We start from the raw sequence: 21,886 nt of genomic DNA, 5'->3' as shown, positions 1-21,886 counted from the left end.
TCACATACTTGCTGTATCATATTCCATGTTTCACTAGAGAACTTAATGTTAACTCTCTGCTCAGAATCCACGTCCATCACGTCCCTCGAGTAACTTCCAACTAAATGTGCCAACAAGCCGAACAGTGGGTTGCAAAACCCAGCCCTGCCACCTAGTGAGTTTACATGGAAACACTTCCAAGGCCATGTCTATTCAGAACACATATCAGGTAACTGAATAACACCCATTTCTTGTGTTTCAATATCATAGGTAAAGAATTAAAAAAATCAGTCCTGGAACTTTTCTGACAAAGGTTGTACATTGGAGAGTGCAAAATGGCCATATGTGGCGAAGCACCCAACAACGTTCTTAATTCATTCCTTACAAGCACTGACCGACTCACTGCCGTGTGATAATGAACCACGGACACTGAAGACGAGTTATGGATGGATCTTATGACTTGACCTTTATCCGACGCCAGCAGAGCAATTTTTCTCATTCCTTTCGAGAAAAAAAATCCAAAATCCTGAAAAAAAATCTACATTTCTTCTCAGCCTTTTTCCAGTCGGGGACTCACCTTGAAGGATATTATACTCCATGGGACCCATATGCATGGGCGGAGGGAGAATTACTTAAAGGGGTGTGCACATAGTTTATAACCATATTTTTGCATAACATCCAGTACTTACTGGCTTGCTTAAACAAATTACACATGCACGTACTTCATTCTATAAAAGTATGTAATTTAAAAGACAAATTTACTTTTCTTTAATTGAAACCTCTCGGCAACCACACACACACACAGGCGTCGGAAATATCAAGCGACACCATAAGTCAACATGCATGTGACGCACAGATAATTAAGAACTCATTGGTTTCTGGAAAGGAAAGGATTTTTCGGAAACGGTCTAACTGAGCTTCAAGGGAAACTACAAAATAGCCTGTTCGATAACAGAGGGCGCTTGACTGCATTAGATTTAAAATGGTTGATTTTACTGCATATGAAACCTAATAACATAAAGATCTATTTGAATTAAACTGATAAAGATGTTTTTACAAGAAAGTATGAACATTTTGGTTCGAACGAGGAGCTGAAGGGAAATAATTATTATCTTTTCCTTAGCTCTCGCGGAAGGATATTGCATTCGTCGGCATTATTTGAACGTTGGCTACTAATTTTGCGATTTTAGTGAACTGGTTAATTCTCACTAGATATTTTACACCTACTTATACGGAGGGAATGTATGTATCATGCGATGCAACAACATAAAAAACGGAACTATATTTTCCGGCGCAGGTGGCGGTTGTGTCTCTCTTAAAGGTATGGTTAACATACAATCTTTATAGGTATTATGCATTTTCTTATTTTTAACCTATTTTCGCTACGTCTCGACAGAGCGCCTCTTCTTTAGTCTGGAGATAAAAAGCAATATTTTTGGAAGCTATGAGTATCGAACCGATGACGGATCTGTTAGTTTACTAGAAACTGGCTCGCTAATAAACCACAACAACTGCACCCGCTTTATGTCACTTTTGGCTAGTATGATGACGATAATGAATGACATTCACAAAGAGAGTCCTTGGTGCCGACATCAGTGGCCAATTCTCTCGACCACCGAGATTGCGAATAATCTATCTACAATCTTCAAGTAGGGAAGGAAGGGTAAAATGGCCACTCTAAGGTTTGATGAATTCTTATCATACCTTTTTAATCAGCAAAGTTATAGAAACATAGACCAATAGTAAGTATAATAACTTTACTTCCAATTTCTATTTTTTTTAATTCTTGTTGTTTAGAAATGTACACGTTACTTTTTTTTTTTAAAAAAAAGTACGAAGTGGCCACTTTGCCCGCCTAGGTTGGGTAAAGTAGCCATCCCCTTCCCATTTTACCTGCATAGGTAAATGAACAAATCACATTGATTCAGAGTGTGTATATAATCAACACAAGCTGAAGTAATACACATTAAGAATAAGTATTATGTTTTTTAAGTATTATCTTAAATATGAAATCTTTACAAGATAAAGTAAATAGTAATTCGTAATCAATAGTCTATCAATAAAGGATTAGGTGTAGGCCTACTTGCAAAATTCACACTCAAACTCATCATCTTCTTCGTCACAACCGCGGCACTCTTCATGTGCCCACTTCTTACATTTTAAACATCTAATCCATCCTTCATTGCCTTTCGAGTATGTCTGTTTCGTGGCCACTTTTCCCGGAATGTCGCCATTACAAAAACTGGGGTCTAACGTCTAACCTACATGACTTAGCGTTTTCAAACGCACATCATTTAAAAGGTCATTTCACGCTGATCAAACAGCACAAGAGCATATAATTATAACACTTACTATTATTTAGCTATAATCAACAATTTGTACCACTTAGCTAAAATCAGACTTGCGAAAAAACAATAAAATGAGTTCACATCTAGAAAAGTGCAGCCTCCCGCTTCAAAGTCACAGACAACACTGACAGTATCCGTGGCGACTGTTTCGCCCGGCTCCCGCGTGGCGGAAGCACTATACGGCGAGGAAAACTCACGTGGCCACTTTGCCCGCACTGGCCACTTTACCCTTCCTTCCCCTATCAGGTTCAGGTGTTGAGGAGTCAAGCATCAGAAAATGTGTGTACATGAACAAAAATAAATCCATTATCTTTTAGCCTGGTTAGAAAACCTGAAATAAATTTGGAGAGTCTAAAAGAGGGTTGTTAAAGGTACAGGAACGCATAGATTCTAATGGGATCTATTGGGTTCCGCTGCAAGACAGGGAACCTTTTCTCGTACAATTTAAATTCGGTCCAAGTTGCGTATTGTTTCATAGGAAAAACGTTCCTGGACCAAATTTAAATTCATCCTTAAAAGGTTCCTGGACCGAATTAAAATACATTACAGAAAAATGTGTTCAGAACCCATTTACGCTTGCACATTTTCTCTCCTGGACCGGAATTGAATTTATTTAAAATTCCTGGACCTTTAACAACCCTGGTATAAAGGTTTCCGGTCCCGTTACGGAACCCAATAGAACCCATCACATGGAGTAATGCCGTTGCGTCAACACTGTCATTAGGCCTATATCTGAAATTTCAATTCCATGCGTACAAATTTACAAAGTCTCAAACACTGATCTATTGAGGACAATCAAATGCAAATAAAAAATCTTGAACAAAATTCGCAAGCTGATATCACCTCTCTGGTACACTCAACGGCAAAAGTGAAAGTAGTAATAGTCTATCACCATGCAGTGGTGCAACCACAGGGGGGCATTGCCTCCCACTAACCTTGGACTGAAATAAGTTCTAGGGGGCAAACATTGACAGCCAAGTGCACCTGCAGGCGGCAATTACCGCCCACAACTTCAAATTTTATGCAAATAAAAATACTTTTCGTAAAACTTTCTTCCTCGTTTCGCTCGCAATGACTGCTTTTCTTACTCTTATCAAGTTCATAACCGTAGCTAGGGCCGCGGCACCGAACGATCTAAATGAAAAGAAGTTGTAAAATTGATTGATTGATTTGTGGTTAAAAGTCCACTTTATACACATAGAGGCTAATCGGAACTGAACCTACAGTTTAAAGTGGGATTCAAACCACTATGCAATGTGCCTCCACCGGGTATCGAAGCCGGGACCCATTGATCACAAGGCGACGATGTTACTACTACACCATCGGAGAGTCAAAAAAGTTGTGAAAGAGAGAATGCATTTGCGTCGCGAGAAATGATTTGCACCCTATTAAAACAATATTGATTACAGCCTGCAATAAAAGTGGATCCAAAAATTTCTTCATTTCTTTGCTCACAACATATTGTTCTCTGGAATGCATTGTAAATTTCCAGACAGACTTGTCTTAATAGATTCTGTTTTAAATGCATGAACAATTGTTTTGAGGAAAGGAAACGTGCACATTTGAGAGACAATTTATGTAATTTTTGCTGTTGGTTTATTGCGAGATTGATGAATTGGTTGTGTAATGTATGTAAATAATATAGGCTATGTTGTATTAGGTAATATGCATTAAAGAAACTTTGAATACGTACGCAATTTAGTGTCCACGTCGTTCCATGTTGCATATGTGTGAAACATATATCGTGCATGAAAGTTATACATGTTAATGTAAAAGAGAATTATATTTGGAATGCATTTATCAAGCCTTTTCTGTCTTTCAAAAATAGTTCGTGCGCTTCTTTTCCATTATTAATGTGAAATAGAACGTGTTGAAAAAATAATTCAAATTGTTTGTTCGAACACAAATGCTTTAGCAACAACTTCTACTCCCTTCTTGCATAATTTACAATGGTAATAACGTCTTTGATACTACTACTACTACTAATAATAACAACAACAATAAAGTTCGTTCCGGGTTCGAATCCCGGCTTGGGCATGGTTGGTTGTGAGTGTCCATTCATCAATTTCATCATATCATCACTCATCCCCATCTTCGCAAATTAGCCAAAAGTGACACAAGAAGCGAAGTAAAATAAAGCAAATCAATAATAATAATAATAGGCCTAATGTTATAATAATAACATTATTAATAACATTATTATTTTTATCATTATTATTATTATTAGTTATTATTATTGGTAGGTTTATCCTAGTACTTACCCCCCAGACAAAAATTCGTGGTTGCGCCTCATGATCATCAATTGAAACACAAACTTCAGTAAGCAGAGAACAACATCTGCTTCAGCATCAGCAGAATTCCATTCCTCAAATCAACACAGGAACGTAGAAAAAGACTGAAAATAGCTGTTGGTGTAACTAGAAGTGGTTATTTTGATTGTAACAATAAACATGAAATGTAGGTATTCTTCAAAACAATTCTAGCTGCTTTGTTACTTACTGAATTCTCTTTTCCTTTCAGAGGAGAAAAATCGACTGAGGTAGCAACGGGAACCCTTCGCGTGCTGAAAGATGAACATCACAGGTACGTGAGAACAACAGGATTATAAAATTTGTTTTACATGTAATTTAAACACAGGACGATTATAAACAGTCAGGTCGTTTGAATGTTTTTGCTAACATTCTGAAACAAAATTATTCAACTTAAATTACAAATCTTCATACTCAATGTATCTGAATGCCATACTTAAAAACAAAGGATTTTTCTTGGAGAGTTTTGGATTTGAACCCGCGACCCTTAATTCCTAGGAAAAAATATCCGTGACACGAGCACTTTACCAATACTCTACAACATCGCTTGTGGTAAATTCCTTCAAACGTGTTGATGATTGCGCACTTTTCTATACGACGAACACATTTTCGCTCAATATTGCGAGAATTATTAATTTTCGCTCATTGCACAGTGAATTACAAGGTGTTGTTATATTTTATTTGCATAAAACTATTTGTAATTATGGTATAATTTAACAATACAGGGAATTTCTCCAATTTGTTTGAATTTTCGGTTACTTACTAATTTGGGTCTCCTAATCACGAATCTGCACTTAAAATTTGGCCACTTTCTAACATGCCCTTAACAGGGAGTCTATAGATATAGGCGGGGCCGCGATAGCGGTTGGGGGCGGTAGGTCGATTACCCCAGGGGCGGAGCCCGGAACCGGCGGGAAATTCGGAAATCGAGGGTGTGGAAATAAGAACTTAATTTCGATTATTTTGCTATTTCCACGTGTGAGCGCCAAATTTTGACTGCAGATTCGTGATTAGGGGGCCAAAATTAGTGAGTATGCCGAATTTCAAACAAAATGGAGAAATTCCCTGTATTGTAAAATCGCTCCGTAATTATGCCCGTTTGTGTTCAAACTCGACATCGATTTCATGCAGGTGCACCACGAGCGAGTGCAGTGTTTCCAACCTCACAACAGTTTCTCTGATTCCTATTTTAACATGCCGAATCGCTAGTATTATCTACAATTATTCCTCATTCTTGAGTTTTCCGTTATGTTGTCTATTAATATGTTGAGCTAATATAGTTTCTGACCATGTTATAGACAAGAATGTAAATCTTTCACCACAAGGTTTCTCGCATAGTAGAGGGGTCTGTAGTAAAGTTGGCTACTCTCTGCTGGTTCTCAAGAGGTATGTTGACAAATTAACGATTTCTGGACTTGGAAATCTTTCAGGGCTGTCAGGTAACATTTGGAGAAGTGTGCAATGAAGGGAGACTTAGTCGTTTGAATTTCTTAAATAACGTTTTACACGATTCTCTGGTCTGTTTTCCCATAAAAATCCCAATGGCTTGCTTCTGTTTCCTAAATGTCTCTAAACTTGCCGGTGAGTTCCCACAAAGATCTATTCCATAATTCATTAGCAATTAATCAGTTAGAAGTAACTCCATATGAAGCATCTTAAGAATAGCGAAGAATGCAAACAAGAAAAAGGAAAACAGAGAAGAGGAAGAGGAAGGGATTATCTAAGAAGTGAAATGTAAAGAATGTCAGAGTGTGTACATAGGACAAACAAAAAAGAGGCTGAAAGACAGGTTGAAACAACATTGGGATGATGTACGACTTAAGAGAGAGAGAGAAAAATGCGATATTTAAACACACGAGAGAAACAGGACATGACATACAGTTGGATGAGGCTAAGCAGATAGTAAGGGAGAAGAGAATACTAGTGAGAAAATGGAAGGAGACCAAGGAAATAGAGAAGAAAGGTGAAGAAGACACAATGAACTGGAATGGGGTACTGATGATAAACAAAGAATGGAGGAAGGTGTTAGAAAGAGTGGAAAGGACAAGAGAGAAAGAGGAGAGAAGAATGAAGGAAATAGAGCGTGAGATAAATATTCCAACCACATTCCAGATGGAAGAAAATGTTAAGCCTTTTAAGTGAAAGTACAGTTGACGAGGGAAAGCCACCTGCTAGAATGTTCCAGAACAACTTTCTAATAGTCTGGAGGGAGTAATGTTTGTGTATATATAATTCCCTGTTTTTGTACCTTGTTACATTTGTACTTGGTGCAGAGTCTGAAGAAGACCTTGCTACAAGGTTGAAACGTTACGTTTAGTTTATGTTTTATAATGAAATAAATTACTGCCTTGGTCAGCATATTGAGTTTTTCATAACATGGAAACAAGGCTTAATGTTTCCATAACTCCAGAGTTGTTAAAGATCCACGAATTTTAAATAAATTCAATTCCGGTCCGTAAGAGAAAATCAGCTAGCGTAACTAGTTTGTGGACCGTAAAGAACCTTTTTATCTGTAAAGTATTTCAATTTGGTGCAGGGACCTTTTTTTCCGGATCAATTAAAATACTGTCCAGGAACCTCTTTCTTTTCGGATCAATTTAAATAATATCCAGGAGCCTTTTTCTAATGAAACAATACGCAACTTGTACCGAATTTATATTGGTCGAGAAAAAAGGTTCCGATCCTGCAGTGGAACACAAAACAACCCTGCATATCTCCCCCGCTTTCTAGTAACCAGCACACAAGTTGGCGAATAAATGGAAATGTTTATTGCGTAAACTCAAGACGTACCGTAAAAATTTTCGACTTCGGGAATTCAATTTCGAATATTCCATTAACGTACATGTTTACAAGGAAGTTTCAATTGTGTCTGTTCAGTCGGCAATCTTCAATCAGAGTGGAAGGGCCCCTGAAATATTAACAGGCAATTTTCTTGGCGAATAACGACCCCTGGCAGGGTCGATCAACCGGTGAAGGATGACTCTTTTGTCGCCTTCGCCCACGCCGAAGCGTTCCGTCATGGAGAGGAGCCATTCTGTTTCCGCGGAGGTACTTCTAACGTTTATGGTTCTCGTCTTGCGTGAAGTTTCGTTATTAAGAGCGGCCCTTCATCTGTCGCGGGCAACAGTAAAACTCCTTCGTAGATTGGGTTTCCTGGCAACGGGAAAGCAGTAAACATTAGCGGGGGCTAGGCCTTGAGTTACGTAGTATGCGCGAAGCCCGTAACAAAAAGTTTTCAGATTAATGTAAGAAACTTGATTCTTTCGGTCTGAATCTTTCATAGTCATAATAAACAGAGTGGTGATCAATATACAATTACATCTTATTGCTATTTCGTACCGCAATAAGTACAAAGTGCTTGAGTTTGTGATTGTCGTTCTAACACTCGCACTTTTATTGTAATGACGACAAAATCTTTGCTAAGAAGAAGGATATCTCATTATCAGTATCACTCTGAGGCGTCTCGTGAACGCATGCGTCAATTATGGGAAAAAGGACAGCTTGCTCTGCGACGACATTAATGAGCATTTCTACATTCTAATTTCTTCATATAGGAGAAGTATTTATTTTACACGAGAGCGCTGAACTAAGCTTATATTACATTTCTTGGATCTGAAGTGATGCATGCATCAATTGTGGGAAAAGAATTATTACTTTCTTTCACTTCAGATCCAAGAAATGTAATATAAGCTTAGTTCAGCGCTCTCGTGTAAAATAAATACTTTTCCTATATGAAGAAATTAGAATGTAGAAATGCTCATGAATGTCGTCGCAGAGAAAGCTGTTCTTTTTCCCACAATTGACGCATGCGTTCACGAGACGCTTCTGGTATCACTGTTATAAAATGTTGTATGACGGCATATAGTGCAATATAATGAAAACTTGTAAGTTGATTACCCGCTTAAAAGCTTTTGGGTCAAAAATAAAGGAATGAATTAGTGATTCCTGTCTATTATTTGATTATCAATTTTACAGACTTATGTTTGTTTTTCCGAAGGTGAAAACAACAGCTACAATTTTAATTATTTCTCTGGAACACAACAGGAAAATGTCTAACTACAGTGTTGTGTATTTTAATTTCAAGAAAACAATCAAGAATAAGTTCAAAATAGGAATATAATTTGGCATTCTACAAATAAGATGAAGTAAAATCATTACAAAAGTACTAAAAAAACACAAATTCTAGTAATATAACTAGTTACATTTATATCGAAATAGGTATATGCTTTAATTGACTTTAGAAGCTACGTTTCACCAGGAAATCTTTCAAAGAGTGAACGAAAGCTATTGAAATTTCGAAATTGTATTCTTTCGTTTTTTTTTTACATTTCTGGTGCATCAACAAGATAATATTTTACTTAAACGCGTCAATATCTAACTAATTATTTTTTATATGAAAGTGGAAGTTTCATACAACGCCCAATCACTATCTGTATTAGTGATGGATCAAATTAATCGGGAATCTATCGATTTTAGCCGGTATAGGCGTATCTCTGTATCGTCAAAATGGCAGATAACTCTGCTGGTACGATATTTTAGTTCAGCATTTAACAATTTTGTTACAATTTTTATGAAAGCAAAGGTAAAATATTAAAATTAGTTTGAACAGTTATTGTCTAATGAAACAGATTGTGTACAGTCACGGACACTTCTGGGTTGTAACAATCCCATTAACTTTCAATGTGATCGTTACAACCCAGACGTGTCCATTACTGTACATGTACATTTCAACTGGAAAGCATGCAGTTTGCTGGTTGAGAAGTGTGGTACCAAACACTGAGTTTTGTGCAGCTCAATTTCCACACACTGTTATACAGCGTGTCCGTAAAGTCATGGTACACTTTTGACAGGCCACAGGAAAGCAACAAGATAGAAATGTGAAATCTTCACCCAATAAAAGGAAAACTCTCCAAGTTTCCGTACTATGATGCGTAAGCGTGTGCGCACACAGGTGATGACGTAACACCACGAACTGCGCAGCAGCGGATCAGCCCTCGCCCGCGCCAGTCGAGATGTGGACGGTACAGAGGAAAGTCCAGTGTGTTCTGTGGCTTGCGAAGTTCGAATCCGTGAGCAAAGTGCAACGTGAATATCGTCGCGTGTACAACGAAGTGCCACCACATAGGAATAACATCAATCGGTGGGATAAGCAGTTGAAGGATACCGGCAGTTTGTTGGACAAACCCCGTTCCGGTAGGCCATCGGTAAGTGACGAGTCTGTAGAGGCTATACGGGAGAGCTACCTAAGGAGCCCTAAAAAATCTGCCCGTGCGTGTGCTCGACAATTACACCTAAGCAAGACTACAGTTCATAAGGTGTTAAAGAAACGTCTGCATTTTTCGGGTTACAAATTGCAGCTGTTGCACCCTATCAAACCGGCGGATAGACCCACACGATTCGCGTTTGCTACAGATATGCTTCATAAGATCGACAATGCTGAACGATTTCTGCAGAAGATTGTGTTTAGCGATGAGGCGACATTGCATGTCTGTGGACATGTTCATTGCCATAACGTCCGAATATGGGCTGCTGAAAATCCTCGTGCCTACGTATCGTGTGGCCTGATGCATGATAAAGTGATAGGCCGATTCTTCTTTGCGGAACAGACTGTGACGGCAAACAACTACCTTGACATGTTGGAAATGTATGCAGTGCCACAATTTCCAGAAGGTGTCTTCTTTCAACATGACGGCGCGCCTCCACACTACGCCAACATTGTTCGTGAGTTTCTGGATACAACATTCCCCCAGCTGTGGATAGGCAGGGGTTCTGTCCAGCCATGGCCACCACGATCCCCAGATCTGACGCCCTTAGACTTTTACTTGTGGGGTTATGTGAAGCAACATGTGTACAGTAAACATATCAGCGACATTAATCATTTAAAACAGAGAATCACAAACGTTATTCACTCTGATACACCTGACGTCCTTAACCGTGTGTGGGAAGAACTTGAGTATCGTTTAGATGTGTGTCGGGCAACAAATGTAGTCCACATCGAACTGCACTGAATAGGAGAGAACCTTGGAGAGTTTTTCTTTTATTTGGTGAAGATTTCACATTTCTATCTTGTTTTGTTGCTTTCCTGTGACCGGTCAAAAGTGCACCATGACTTTACGGACACATGTATTTGTATTCTGGTCATTTCACTCGTTTTCACCTCTTTAGGCAAATCGCGTCTATGAAGATGAAAGATGAATTGATTGGACATAATGAAACGTTCATATCGCAACCAGAATTTAAACCTCCTGTAGCTGGCTTTGTAGAGAGCTATGCTAACCACTCCACCACCGAGCCTGCCACTCACTTCGTCGTGGAATTGACATACGGTTAATGAATCACACAGGGGACTCTCAATTAGACTGCACTTTAGAGTTCTGTTTGTGAAGCACCGTGGATTTTTCCGAACCGGGAAACGTTCGGCAGTATGCAAATGAACGCAAACAGAAGCTCGCCATAGTCACTCGAATGGTGCGTCGCGTTCACGTTTGAGGAATCGTGGAAATCCCACGGGACATCCAGAAAGGGACAAACATAATCCCTCTAGCGTTCCATCGGGACCCATCAATGTTTCCACAATCAACAGATACAGGCGCAATTAAATAAGGCTGGTCGGTGTAGCGTATTTGTATTGCAAAAAGCTTCATGCGAGTAACATGTTGGACAAGACCCCTGAGATGCCTGGAAAACGTTCTTATAATTGTAGCGATACTTTTTTACATATAATGTTATTTTCAGCGATTTATAAGCTTTCAGTTAGAACGCTGAAGTATTTTCAATTAAATTTGAATTTTATGATTTGTAAAGTAATAATAGTAGTTTCAATTAGGGATGTGCGGGATCCCGAAAAGGCGGGATCCCGTCCAGATCCCGACTTTGGGAAATGACTTCCGACTTTTCGGGATCCCAAGCAGTCGGGAAAAACCGAATGGTTATTTTAAAAGTCGTTAATTCTCGACGTTTTCTGCATTGTAAATGTCTGTAACTTATCGAAGATTGTTAGTTTTTGTACCAGAAATGCAAAAACAATCACTTAAGGTGAAAATGACGTGTAGAATTCGAGTTTTCCAGAGCTTTGGGAAATTTCGAACATTTCCCATCCCGATCTCGTCCCGACCCAAAAATTTCTATCTCGCACACCCCTAGTTTATATGAATTTGTCCCCCCATTGAGAAAAAGTCCTGCGGGCACCCTTGATGTTGGAGATACGTAAGCACAAAGTGGGCATAATTGAAGATCCTTACGTTTTTTTTATTAAAAGAGTGCAACGCAACGTGCCACCACTCGCAACTCCAGTGTATGGAGTTGCGAATTGGCAACACACCGCTCCTTGCTCCGACTGGTCAGTTGGGAGCACCAGTTCTCACCCAGGGATCGGGATTAAGACGATCCACCCTTCCTTCAGGAAGGAAACCACCGAATTGCGACACGTGACATTAAATAAAATTCCAAATACTTTATAATTAAAATGGCCAAAATCTTTAATCACGAATCGCGCGCGTACATACTGATTCGCACAAGTTAAAAGTTATAATTTGTTGGGTCATGCACGCTCGCAGGCAGTCATAAGCAATTTATTTAACACGAAAGTCCGCGCACCGCCTTCACAGTTAATAGCAAGACCTCAACTGCTACCTCAAGTGCGAGGCGCAGCATAACAGATTGTTCTAACTTACAATACAAACTCATAACATAAAAAAACACAAGAAAAACTGATGATTTATATGACACATCAATGTTAATTAGCGATAGTAAGCTAAAGTTCAGGTTGGCAACAATTAAAAATGCCAACGTGGAAGTTTTTACATCGCCAAGAACACGAAGCGTGGTTCCCCCACTCCTAACATAAACAGCCAATAGGAATACGATATTTTATTGAAAACGAGGGAGAAATACTTTGCTATAATATTACAATGTTAAACTATATAGAAATAACTAAACTGCTTTTATCAAATAATTCATATTTGCCCTTGAACATAAAAAAATGATTAAATAAAGATTTAGTTTATAACGAAGACAAATTATTTCAATCTTGTACATTGTTGAACAAAAATCGATATTAAGAAGAGATGTATTTAACTTGTGCTTGAAAAACAATGAAAACGTTGCATATATTATTTGGTATAATTATTAGCCTATAAATTCTGAATAAATATTGCAAAAATACGCGAATAATATAAGATAGAACGTAAATATATACATGAATTATGAAAACAATTAAGTATAAATAATTTAATCCAAGTTCTTAACTTGAAAGTATACGAATAAAATAAATGCCAATATACAACTGAAATCTGCCTAACATGGCGGTCGTTACAAGAGGCTCATTTCCAAAACTACCACTCGCCAATTTTAACATTTTGGGGCAAATGTTCCCTTCCCTAAAGCACCCATTGTAGAGGGCATTCCTGAGTGAACTGAAACTCCATGGTGCAACAACCCTCCAAGTGCCAGGGCCTTGCAGGATTGCTGAAGGTTCAGGAACCTATAACTTCTAATGCGTTCTGTTGGGTTTCATAACAGGACCGGAACCTTTTTCTAACACAATTTAAATTCGGTCCAAGTTGCCCAAGTTAATTTCAATACTGAACTTGGACCGGATTTAAACTGATTCGGAGAAAATGTTTCCTGGACCGCATTTAAATTCATCCGGAAAAAATGTCAATTTTCCGATGCAAGAAAATCTGTAATCACATAAATAAGATACAATTTAAATTTGGAGCATGGTGAAATTTTAATCACTCGGTATTCGAATGCTGATTGTTTGAATAAGTCCCATTCGAAAATTTGCAATGCTAACTACAGCATGACAAATTATATTTCATCAACAGCATCATTAATAACACGAATTTCCGATTGCTTGTTTGCAAACGTTATTAATATTTACTGATGCATTCGCGATTGTATTCAATGATTGATTATTCATTTGGAGAGCGTCCGTGTTGTATTTGAACGATTGAATTGGGCGTTGTCGGAGTAGAATGGGGACTAATCGCTGGTTTTGACACCGCAAGCTTGATTGGACCGGCGACATTTGGACGAACTCTTGTTTCCAACTTGTCGCCTGTGATCGATTGCATGCAGCGGTCACGTGACTTGATTGATAGCTCAATTGAAATCTAGATGGATGAAAGACATTGTGTTCCCCGATATCAATGTTATTATTTACAGGCGTCGTTTGCAAGTCAATAGACATGTTAGGTTTGTTTCATGCACCATGAACAGTGTTGCCAGAGAATTTACTTGGAGTGGTGTGCAGTGCTTCTGAGTCATTCCATGCCAAATCAACACAGATATGTGCAATTTCCAACCTGACCATCTCCGATTTTCATGAAATTTGGGGAGTTGAAACTATGCATGCAACTTAGTAACTATGAAAATTTTTAGTCTCGTGCGTCTTGTAATTGTTAAATTATTCAAGGTCAAAGTTAGCAGAAATTGCCCTTTTTGAGCCCGCTTAGCTATACTAAATGTGCTGTAACTCCGCCCCTATTTCGCCTAGAAAGCTCAAAGAAAGCTTATTGTACAGGGAATTGAACAAGCTTTTCAGTGATATATAACAAGCCCACCTTTCGATAAAAATTTAATTTTGTCACGTGCCCTTGACCTTTGACCTTGAATATCTCAAAACATGTCATCACCAAAAATCGTGAAAAAAATATATTTGGTTCCTCATTTCATACTCCAAAACATATCAAAAAATCATTCTGAGACTGCAATGGAATCAGAAGATACAAAGTAATATGTGTAACTATGTGACTGATAAAAGCCCCATTACATGAACTATGACGAGTCAAATGTCCCTTAACACCCCTACAAAATGTAAATGAGTTATCCTGGTCAGCAAAAAGTTATTACTGCATGCTTGTAACCATTTTCTCCTTTTCGAGGTGTTAAAAGCAAAGTATTAAGAATGCTCCTAACGTGTTAGGAACTCGTCTAGATCACGCTGACATCTTGGGAGAGAAAGAAGTATACACACCATTGCATAACTACTTGAATAGTGAACAATATTGGGAAAAGCATATCAAACAATTACTTGACACTTCCTTTGGAATGAAAAATTCTTCAGTGCGAGGCTAATTTTTATAATCACGGTGAAGTTAATAAAAATAATATGCAATACCTGTGATTTGATAATCTACAATAGACAGATCCCAGCCGAATGGTTGATGCTGGTAAGCTAGCTAATGATGTGGTATAGTGTATGGAGAACGGGAATGGTTGGTCCATATTCAACAACGGAACCTAAAATGGTGAGGGCTTCTTGGATGTGTTAAGTGAACATTTTTTTCATCCTTGCTTACGGGATATGGCACTTTTCCAGAGTTTTGAAAGAGGACAGTGTGTGACCACACTATGTGAACATTTTGGCAATTTCTTCATGGTAAATTGCTAGGTAGATTGATGGGCAGATGGGGATCTATTAAAAGGACTGCACATTCCCCAGATCTAACATCTTAGAAGGACTTTTACCGTCAGAAACATTTGAAGAGAATGGTGCATGCACTAAAAGTCCCTGATATTGACCATCTGAGAGAAGGCATAGTTGCCGCTTGCGATGATGTTGCACCTGCTACATTGCCAAACGTTCTATGTGAGTGTAAGAGACGTCAACGAGCGTGCTCACAGGAATATTGACAATACTATAATGGGCATATATCGTAAGTGCAATATATGCGTATAACGTTTTGCTGCCTAAAAATAAGTTGGAAAAACCTTCGCTGCTTCATTTCTCGTGAAATTCTAGCCTGATTTGATATATCACATCACCCCCTTTCCTTTGAAATGTTTACGTTGAATTCAATATGGTGGTCAACAATATGCCGGACCTGCGCTTGACACACACAGCTAGAGATCTCCCTGTGCCTAACCTATTTCTTTCATGACCAGGATAACTCATTTACATTTTGTAGGGGTGTTAAGGGACTTTTGACTCGTCACAGTTCATGTAATGAGGCTTTTATCAGTCACATAGTAACACATATTACTTTGTATCTTCCGATCCCATTGCAGTCCCAGAATGATTTTTTGATATGTTTTGGAGTATGAAATGAGGAACCAAATATATTTTTTTCACGATTTTTGGTGATGACATGTTTTGAGATATTCAAGGTCAAAGGTCAAGGGCACGTGACAAAATTAAATTTTTATCGAAAGGTGGGCTTGTTATATATCACTGAAAAGCTTGTTCAATTCCCTGTATAATAAGCTTTCTTTGAGCTTTCTAGGCGAAATAGGGGCGGAGTTACGACATATTTAGTATAGATAAGCGGACTCAAAAAGGGCAATTTCTGCTAATTTTAGCCTTGAATAATTTAACAATTACAAGACGCACGAGACTAAAAATTTTCATAGTTACTAAGTTGCATGCATAGTTTCAACTCCCCAAATTTCACGAAAATCGGAGATGGTCCGGTTGGGGGCTGTGTTGATTTCGCATGGAATGACTCTTCTGTGGTAGTGGCTGGAAACATTGTCTTCTTTTCTCCCCTTCATTCTTTATTACGGCTTTTTTATGTCTCTTTCTTCCCATTTCCATCCTTTTCTTCTTCTTCTGCTTTTCCTATTGCTTTCTCTCTCTCTTCCCCGTTCTGATTTTCCTCTATTTACCGTATCTCTTTCTTCCCTTATAGTTGTTGTTGTTGCTTTATATTGGCTCACACCGCCTATCCTTTGCGGTTTCTAGCCATCGGTACTGCACGAGAAGAAGAAGGGAGGGTGAGAGAGGGAGTGGAAGAGGAAGAGGGAATAGACAGAGTGGGAGAGGAGAGAGGAAAAGGGAGAAGGAAAGAGAGAGGGAGGAAGAAAGGGCAAAAGAGAGGAGAGAGAGGGAGGGAGAGGAAGAGGAAGAAGATGGGAGTGAAATAGGAAGATGGAAAGGCAGAGAAGAAGAGGAAAAGAGGGGGAAGGAAGAGAAGAGAGAAAGGGGGAGAAGAATTGATTCATTGAGTTGGTGTTTTAAGTCCACTTTATGCACAGTAAGGCTACTTGGGACTGGGCCTACAGTTTAAAGTGCAATCCGAACCACAATGTGTTGTATCGAACCCTGGGCACAAACACTACCACTGCGACATCGGGGGGTAGAAAGGGCGAGAGGAAAAGGAGAGAGAAAGAGAATGGTGCGAGACAAGATTTTCAATCAATCCTGTCCTAAATGGCGGGATTTGCTCAGGTTGTGCGAACGCAAATCCCATACGCAATCCATAGTTCCCGAAAGGACGGGCAAAAAACTGAGGATCTCCTTTCGTTCGCCGGGTCGGTTTCAACCACGAGGGAATCCCATCTGCAGGAATGGTTGTCGAGGGATGCTTTCGGAGGAGCTCAAGTCACGTGATCCGGATACGAGCTTCTCTAATTGGATTTCCTTTGAGGAAACACTGCGCCGACATCGCGGTGGCGCTCGGAGGGAAAGATATCGCAGGGCACGTACGCGCAACAATGGAGACGCACTTTCAAGAACAACCCTTCATTTGTAAGTTATCTAGTTCCGACTTCAAGGCTGTTCAAGAGAGTTTGTTGTGAAGCGTTGTCGTTAATTCTTATCACGAATATTAGCCCAGGATTCTCCGTGACTGACTCGTAATCTCTGGTTCTGGGATCCAGCCCCAGTCATTGTATTTACCCCTTCGTCTATTTCATGTGATCATCATTCATTCTCATTGCCGAGATTATCCTAAGAGGCGCAAAAGCGGAGTTAAATAAAGAATTGCAAACCACTAAGATAATTTTGCAATTTCAGAAGTTCTTCTACTATTCTTTCAATTTGAGACACAGTCTAAATTTCTCTTCTCGAGAATAATTTTAGTTCCCTCTCGAAGATGGTCTCGAAGATGGCGTCATGGTAATGATGTTGCCTCGTAATCAACCGGTTCTAGGTTCGATCCCCGGTGGACTGAATTCCAGTTGACAACGTACCAGATATACCCTATTGAGAGCCGTTTGGAGAATATTCGAAGGTGAACTTGGTATGGAGACAATGGGCAAGCGAATGCTGACGAAATTGATTAGTTGAAATTTTCACCACCAGGTGGAGACGTGGAGTTGAAATTTGGTGCACAGTGAACAACACCCTGCTGTTGAATCACTGATAACGCGGTCTTCTCCTTCCAAAGGGCCATTCACGTTAGGGCCATTCACGTTGAGGGCGCGCATATTAAACACTTCTTTACTGACAAAAACTTAATCAAAGTTTTGCATGTCCGATTTCTAGATACTGTTTTTTCAGCGTCACATTTCCACCTTGTGGTGAAAATTTGAACTATTTTTTTCTCAGCAGCATTCGCTTCCCCGTGGTCTGCATAGCCTCTACACTAGTGTTGCCCACGAGACGAGGCTTTGGCCTGTCTCGTCTCGTGGAAATGCTGTGAAATGCTGTCTCGTCTCGAAAATATTCGTTTGTCTCAGGACACATGATCAATCTCGTCTCGCCTCGAATTTTTAAAAGCCTGTCCCGTCTCGTCCCGTGGGCAACACTACTCTACACCAAGTTTCAGCTCAATCTGTTGCTTCGAACAGGCTACAGAGGGCTCTGAATATGACGAATTTAATTCTAAGCGCCACATTTCCACCTGGTGGTGAAAATTTGAACTATTTTTTCTCATCAGCATTCTCTTCCCCATGGTCTGCATGGCCTCTACACCAAGTTTCACCGCGATCTGATGCTTTGAACGGGCTCCAGAGGGTTCTGAGTACGGGAACCTTAATTTTGACCGCCCGATAACTTATCTTGAGCATAAAGTGGACTTTAGCGAAATTAGTCTTTAATAATTACTATGATTATTTAAATGGTTTATAAAGATAAACATTTACGGGCGATGAAAATTTTGTAATTACGTTCTTCCATTCGATTTAAAGTCGATCTTGTGTCTCCGTGATGGCGTAGTGGTAATGCTGCCGCCTTGTAATCAAGAGGTCCCGGGATCGATCTCGACAGAGGTTCGGATCCCACTTTCAACTGTAGGTCCAGTGCCGATTAGCCTATATCTGTGCATAAAGTGAACTTAAAACAAACTTTGATCAGTGGATTGCGTATTTATTTTATCACATTCTGATCCTTTATTTGGTTGAACTCTTGTGCTGTACATGCAATGTCATTCTACGAACAAAACCCACTGTTTCCAATTCTATTGAAGCATGGACTTCGCTAATATCCTGCTGGGAAACTTGGCTGTGGGCAGAAGCCAATGCGAAAATGGTATGCTAATATAAAAATGATTGGATTTCAAACAGCCAATCTGTTTTTCATGGAATGCGTTTCGCTGAGTTTTTCTCGGCTCGGTTCTCGAGATAATCGAAATGATATCAACCGGAAGTATGGCCTGTGGCGAGGCATTTGTTTATTTATGTATCTAGGTCTTCATTCCTACAGCACGTAACATTCATATTTCTCATTATTGCACACAGGAAAATGTGTTTTTATTTATAATAGAGAATCAAATTGAGGTACATTCACGAAAATACAGAGCAGTAAAACATGTCCTCTTCCTTGTGGACAAATTATTGTTGTTATAGTCATATTTTGTCTATTTTTGATGACGTAAAAATGAATTGAGGTACCTTTATTTCTACATCCTATTATTGTGGCAGATGTCAGTGTGGTTCAACTGAAGGAACACCTGATCATATTATATAACAAAACTACGCGTAATTCTTACGAGAACTAAAAGAAACTGGATATATTGGGACATACGCCTTGTCAACAATTTTGAGGAATCTGACTAAGAAAATAATATATATACTTACCAGCTATATTAGAAGAGAAAATATTTTATTGTAAAATTATGAAATGTAAAACAAATGAAACTGGTGCATAGCCGAAAAGCTAAATCCAAATATATACTGACACAAATATAAGAGAGTATGTGGAAGAATGTTAATTAGAAGCTGTAATGTCTAAAATAAAATAATGGATGAATGAAGGAATGTTGCAAGATCATGAGATGTAGTATTTTGGAGGGCAACGTTTAGCAGAAGTGTTTCTAGTTGTAAGATAAGTATAGTACGTTGAAAAAAAAGGAAAAGGGGCAAATTACATTTCTTAAAACTTTGATTTGTTTCAACTAAGCAGCAGACCAAAAGTATTTTTAGTAACCTGAGCACCAGCTTGTGTTTACTGCAGAGTCTCAGTAGAAGATTACATTGAACATCTTGATGTCTCATATTAGCTTCCAGGTAGAGACACTGTACAGTTCTTCGGATTCCATTTCAAACTGTAGGTTTAGTCCCGATTAACGTATCAGAGAATAAGAGTGGACTTGAAACAAACTTTTCCAAGATTACAATGAAATTTGAGAGATCGCGCACCGAACATGTTTAGGTGAATGATTAAGGTGATTAGCTTTTGTTTTTTAATTGAGTGGGATCAAATTCAGTTCTCGGGCATAAAGACTCAAGCTTTATCCATGGTTTTCCTCAGCCATTGCAGACGAATGCGGTGATAGTACCTTTAAGGAAAACCGTGGATAAGTTCTCCTTTCTTATTTAACAATTTTCTACAGATTAGTTTAACTGCACAGTTCAAAGAACAATGTTAGTTACCCAGCTGGGTAATCAAAATGTATTCGTTTCCAAAATGTTCTCCCATTCTTTTGAAGAATTTACACATGCTGCGCTGAATACATTATTAACACTAGACTTGAATGTTTGTTTTTCACTATATGATGTTCACAGAATATGCAATGGATTATTACAGGGGGTGGACAAAAATATGGAAACATCACGACATCGGAACGGGTGATATCGACGCAATTTTTCCACTTGAAATCGGACGCGGTGCGACATTCTTTTGTTTTGCGCCATGAGATAGGGTCTCACTTATCGCACAACACTTGAGCAATCTTGTGTTCTGACGTCACGGGAGAAAGCTTTTTAATTTTAGGCTAGATGCCTACGTTTGTCAGGTTAGGCTAGCTACGTTTAGTTCTCTTAGCCTAAAAAATAATTTTTAATTGTATTTATGCTAATGGAACTTAAACTAACAGGCTTAACCAAACCTAGTAGGTATTCCTCATCTGACGTCAGAACACAAGGTAGCAAAACTGTTGTGCGGAGAGGACCGGACCGGCAGGAGTCGACAGTTGCGCTGTAGATGGCGTGCAGCGCAGTTGATACTGAATCATGTCCGAGCTGACAGAGTTTCAAAGAGAGCAAATTGTTGGTGCCCGCCTTGCAGGGCCTCTGTTACCAAAGTAGCCATGTTATTTGGCGTATCGAGAGAGTAGAACACAATACCGGGTTCACAGCCCTCATTTGGGGCTCGAATCATCATGTGGGGCTCAGTGTTGCCAACTCACCCCACGAAAATTTCACCAACTGATATTTTGAAGCTTTTTGGGGGGAGTTGGCAACCTCACACAAGCAGTGTTACCAACTCGGCGTAGCTTTTTGGGTGTTAACCCCAGTGTTTCTCGGCGTAGCCTTTCACGGTGTATAATTTTTTAGTTTTTTGAGGGGGTTTTGCCAACCCATCCGAAGATTCCACTATATCTTTCACTGGCTAAGCTAACCTACAAATAGTGGCAGTACTGACGAGGCTCGAATTATTATTTGAGGCTCGAATTATTATTTGACGCTCGAATTATTATTTGAGGCTCGAAACGAATCGCTAAATATAAAATAAAATAACAATGCCTATGAACCTGTTTGGCTTCAGGAAGCAGGCTATGGAGGCATTCGCCCAAAGTGCACCGTCGCCACCTGCGAGCTTGGACCTGTTGCCCTCCCTATTGTCTAAACTCAACGGTTTGTTGATTATACACTTGAATAGCATCCTGACCCAGTACGACGAGGATGTGGGCAAGACTTTCTACATATTCAACAACAACTTGAATTATTACCAGTTCCCCATCTCCGGCAAACTGCAGTTTGACATGAATCCCGAGAATAAAGGAGAGTTGCCAACATTTTACTCGAAAAGTCACCAAGATTTTTGTTTTTGTCTAACCTAACCTAAAGCGAGGAGCTGGCAATTCTGCTTGAGGCCTTACAGTGCATAAAGCAATTTGCCAACCTACTGGTATTTTTGCCATAGTTTTTTACAAAAAAAAAAGAGAGAGGGAAGAGTTAAACAACCGGCAGTATTGCCAACACCTACCTACAGCTTTTTTACTTGGCAAGGGTTTAGCCAATTTAGCAAGGAGTGCCGGCAACAAATATATACTGCCGTAAAAGAGAAAGAGATGGATGGATAGCAACACAGTATGTGTGTGCGTGTGTGCGTATAATATGTAGTATTATTAACTAGAGTGTGTT

The 21,886-nt window shown here is 39.2% G+C and overlaps 1 protein-coding gene across 1 annotated transcript in view; it reads left to right on the top strand.

Moving 5' to 3' along the window:
• The window catches only part of LOC146004434 (glycine receptor subunit alpha-2-like), a 90,771-nt gene that overhangs the window by 19,027 nt on the left and 49,858 nt on the right, over positions 1-21,886 (top strand). Inside the window, exon 2 of the mRNA XM_083143290.1 lies at positions 4,848-4,910. Within this exon, the coding sequence (XP_082999416.1) occupies positions 4,848-4,910 (63 nt within the window). The remainder of the gene's footprint in view (positions 1-4,847; positions 4,911-21,886) is intronic.

The sequence above is a fragment of the Lepisma saccharinum genome, chromosome 21, assembly GCF_977018435.1.
Source record: "Lepisma saccharinum chromosome 21, izLepSacc3.1, whole genome shotgun sequence".
In the NCBI taxonomy this organism is placed as follows: Eukaryota; Metazoa; Arthropoda; class Insecta; order Zygentoma; family Lepismatidae; genus Lepisma; species Lepisma saccharinum.
Note: the sequence above shows the minus strand (reverse complement) of the source record. Positions and strands in the feature narration are given on the sequence as shown.